The sequence below is a fragment of the Microtus ochrogaster genome, chromosome 2 (assembly GCF_000317375.1).
Source record: "Microtus ochrogaster isolate Prairie Vole_2 chromosome 2, MicOch1.0, whole genome shotgun sequence".
NCBI classification, from domain to species: Eukaryota; Metazoa; Chordata; class Mammalia; order Rodentia; family Cricetidae; genus Microtus; species Microtus ochrogaster.
Window position 1 is genome coordinate 42,356,956 of NC_022010.1, and position 4,153 is coordinate 42,361,108.

At 41.5% G+C, this 4,153-nt stretch overlaps 1 protein-coding gene across 1 annotated transcript in view; it reads left to right on the forward strand.

Moving 5' to 3' along the window:
* Positions 1–4,153, forward strand: part of Lmln (leishmanolysin like peptidase) — a 54,265-nt gene that overhangs the window by 18,101 nt on the left and 32,011 nt on the right. The window contains exon 8 of the mRNA XM_005344864.3: positions 1,351–1,445. Within this exon, the coding sequence (XP_005344921.2) occupies positions 1,351–1,445 (95 nt within the window). The remainder of the gene's footprint in view (positions 1–1,350; positions 1,446–4,153) is intronic.

Sequence of the window (4,153 nt, forward strand, 5' to 3'; positions counted from 1 at the left end):
CTTCTTATTTAGCTTCTTTAGGATATCAAAATATAGACTCACTAACCTTTATTTGTGGCTAGAAACCAATTATGAGTGAGTACATCCCATGTTCATCTTTTTGGGTCTGGGTTACCTCACTCAGGATACAGGCCTGCAATTCTTACGTTTGAGATGCTGACCATGATTACAAGTGTGTGCTACTGTACCCAGTGTATGCAAATCCAGGGCTTCATACACACTAGACAGCCATTCTACCAACTGACTGCCTCTGATGCACACACACACACACACAAAATAAATTGTAGGTATATGTATGTGTATATAGTGCCAGTTTGAGGCTTAGATGTTGAGCTTTTATAGATGCTGTTAGGAGTAGACTTGATCCCCAGCTCCGTATATCAGTCAATATTGTTAATAATTTTTAGTAGTAGTAGCTGCAGTTTTGACACTTAGTAAATTTGGGTGAAGAAGATAGCACTAAAATGTCCCTGTTATCATTGTCCATGGTGCCTTAGGTTGTGTTTAGTATAAATAGATAATACTTAAGTCTAATATTTATAAATAAGGCCACTGAAGTGGTAGGGATTGGCCCTGTAATTCATTCATTGTTCCAGTTTTATATTCTCAGCATTTGTTCTGCATTTGGAAATGATCCATGACAGGGTCTCCAACAAGGAGAGACACTAAAATACCTGTAAAACCACACATATGAATTAAAAAGTGTAATTCCCCACGCTCTGTAGTGTGTGCCTGGAGGTATGATAATAACATAGCATTGATATGTAGAGCCTGAAGGCAGATTTAAAATATATAATGTATTTAGAAAATCTTGTATTGAACATTTACATCAGTGGGCTGGAGAATGCATACTGCTCTTTCAGAAGACCCAGCCAGTTCCTCACCCCCACATGGAGCAGATTGCAACCACCCTCACTCCAGCTCCATGGCATCTAGCACCCTCTTCTGGCCCCTGGGAGCACCCACACATATGTGGGTACGTTAATAAAAATGCCCGTTAATAAAAATAAAAATAATCTTTTAAAATGTTTACAGCAGTAGTCAAGTGTTTTAAACTGTAAATACAGCTCACTGACTTGCTGTTGAAGGCTGGGGTAACTTCTGCAGAGCTGCGTGGCACTCTTGTGACTAATATCAACACCTCCTCGTGACAGATGCAGTTACCCGTGCTCTGACTGAGCATCCTACTGTATGACTATGTCAGCATCATGGATGGTGGGTGCTGCTGTGTTTGCTCTGACTGAGCATCCTACTGTATAACTAATGTCAGCATCCTGGATGCTGGGTGCTGCTGTGTCTGTGCTCTGACTTAACATCCTGCTGTAGGGCGCTTTGAATTCTTCCTTCCAGGGTTTCTCTGCTGGGCTTTTTGCATTCTACCATGATCAAGATGGAACTCCCTTGACCTCACGGTCTGCAGATGGCCTCCCGCCTTTCAACTATAGGTATTTGCGATTTTCATTCTTACTCTTTAGAGGGTGCTAGAACCTGAGAGTCACAACACTGCTCATGCAGTGAATGACGGTGACTTCATGGCCAACCTAAAGGAGCTGAGGATACTAAGACAAAACGGACTTGATGGACACCCCTCGCCACTCAGGTGTCTTCCCACCATATTATAACTGATAGTTAGGCTGTGGGGGTTTTATTTATTTAACCTACTAAATTAGCAGTGTTCTGAGCCTAAAACAAGCAATGCTGAAAGCAGTTTATCAGTTAGTCCCAGGACAATAACCGTCAGCGTGATGTATATAAAAATAAATATCTAAAATAAGGGTTCATATCCATAATAACACATGCAAATATTCATGACAATTTTATGATTAACAGCAAATAATATGAACCATCTCAAAATCTATCAAAATAAGTAAATTATAATATGTGTATAAAACTAAAAACTAGGGGGCTGGAGAGATGGCTCAGCAGTTAAGAGCGCAAGCTGCTCTTCCCGAGGTCCTGAGTTCAATTCCCAGCAACCACATGATGGCTCACAACCATCTGTAATGAGATCTGGTGCCCTCCATGCCAAAACACTGTAAACATAAATAAATAAATAAATAAATCTTTTTTTTTTTTGTTTTTAACTGAAAACTACATAATACTTAAAAAAGAGTGCACTATTGGCTGGGTCAGTATGTGCATGTGAGGTCATAGGTTCAGTCCCAGCATCAGCAAAAAACAAATTACACCTTTGCTGTATGCAGAAACATACTCAGGTATACTACAAAGCAAAGTAACTCAAATAGTCCATTTATATGGAAATCAGTACTGGCAATAATAAAAGGATAATGGCTTTACTTTAGGGAACCGTCTGCCAACTGCAGTAAAGTAGCTGTCACTGGGCAGTGTCACAGGGAAACCTTCCCAGGTGCTGACTGTTCCCGTCCCTTTCTCTGGGCCTGATGTAGGGTAGCCCTTAGTAGTTCATCTGGTACTGGCAAGATGGCTCAGCAGGAAAAGAGCTTCCTGTACAAGCCTAACAACACATACATGATGCATGATACACACATACACACACACACACACACAGATAATAATAAATACATTTTGAATTAAAAAAACCAACACTTGGTACTGGAGAGATGGCTCAGCAGTTAAGAACACTTGCTGCTTCTCCAGAGTACCTGAGTTTTATCACAAGGCTCATAACTGCTTGTAATTTGAGGTCCAGAGGATCTGATCCCTTCTCTGATTGTCCTGGTACCTGCACATAAGTGACATACACACAGGCACATAATTAAAAGATAAAATTTTAATTAATCCTTATGTTATTTGCTTTTTGTATATTTTGCTTTAATTACAAAGTTTGCCAATAAAATAGTTTGTACTATTTTTTTAAGCATGTATTTGTTGATTTTTAGATTTTTTTTTTTAAGAAAGTATTTTTCTATTCTGCCTGTCCTAGAACTTGCTCTGTAGCTCAGGCTGGCCTCAAACTCAGAGTGGGATTAAAGGCGTGCACCACCACACCTGGTTTATTTCTAGTGTTTTTAGAGTAAGTATAAAGTGCAGAATTCTAGGCAGTGGTGGAGACCCAGCTGTAATCTCAGCAGTGGGTGGTGGGGGCAGGAAGATTAGAAGTTCAAGGTCAGCCTCTGCCCTGTAATCAGTTCTGGGTTGCTACGGGGACCTCATCTCAAAGAACCAAAGTGGTGGAGGAGGGCAACAACAAAGAGACAAATGTTAATGTCTAAATGGATGTTTTTCCGAGAGTGTGCTTTTTGTTTGGTGGTATGGAAGAAGCCACTCTCTGACAAGAATGCTGGCCCTGATGGAACACGTAAATGACGAGAACAGCGCTCTCTGTGCCGTGGGAGAGAGATGTGTGTAGGGTCAAGGCAAGCTGATACTTTGTGAAATCTTCCAGTATAAATGCAGATGCTAGAGTCGTTAGGCATGAAGAATGGGGTTCGCCTCTAGCCTGTCTGGGAAACCATTCCTGTACTGGTCTTGGTGGTTTGTACCTGTACTCCCAGAATCTGGGAGGCTGAGGCAGTAGGGTAAGGAGCTCAAGGCTAGCCTCTGCTACAGAGCAAGGCCAGCTTGTACTATATGAGAGCCTGTTTAAAAGCAGACAGACGGGAGTGAGGTTTGAGAGAGACTGGTACCCTTGTAGGATGTTGGAGAACAGAATGTTGGTTGATTAATAAACTAAAAGCTGTTGTTTTCTTGCTGGCTTTGTTTACTGTGCTTAAATATTGTCTTCCCAAAATAGATAGAAATAAAATTAATGCAACCCCCCCCCATAGGAATAAGGGTCCTAAACAGCAAGGTACTGAGTGGGAGAGTCAGGGATAGGAAATAAGATAAAAGCAATAGTTGGTACCAGGTGGTCTTACATAAGCTGATGACTTATGCAAAGCAAGTTTATTAGGAAATATAGCATCATTTATACCATAACCACTACCCATGAGAGAGTCAGGACCCCAGAAACGGCATCCTGAACTCCTGTGAGGCACTGGCTTTAGCCCTAGGCTAGCCTTGCCAAGTCCACTGCTGAACAAGGACACAGAGCTAAAGTTCTCTTTGTCCTTTCCTCTGGACCTCTGAGACCGTCTGGGTCGGTCTTGTTCCCCAAAGTGCAAACTGTTGCCATGACTTCCTCACCACACTGGACTGCATTCTCTCTCTTTCTTTTTCTCTTTCTTTCTTT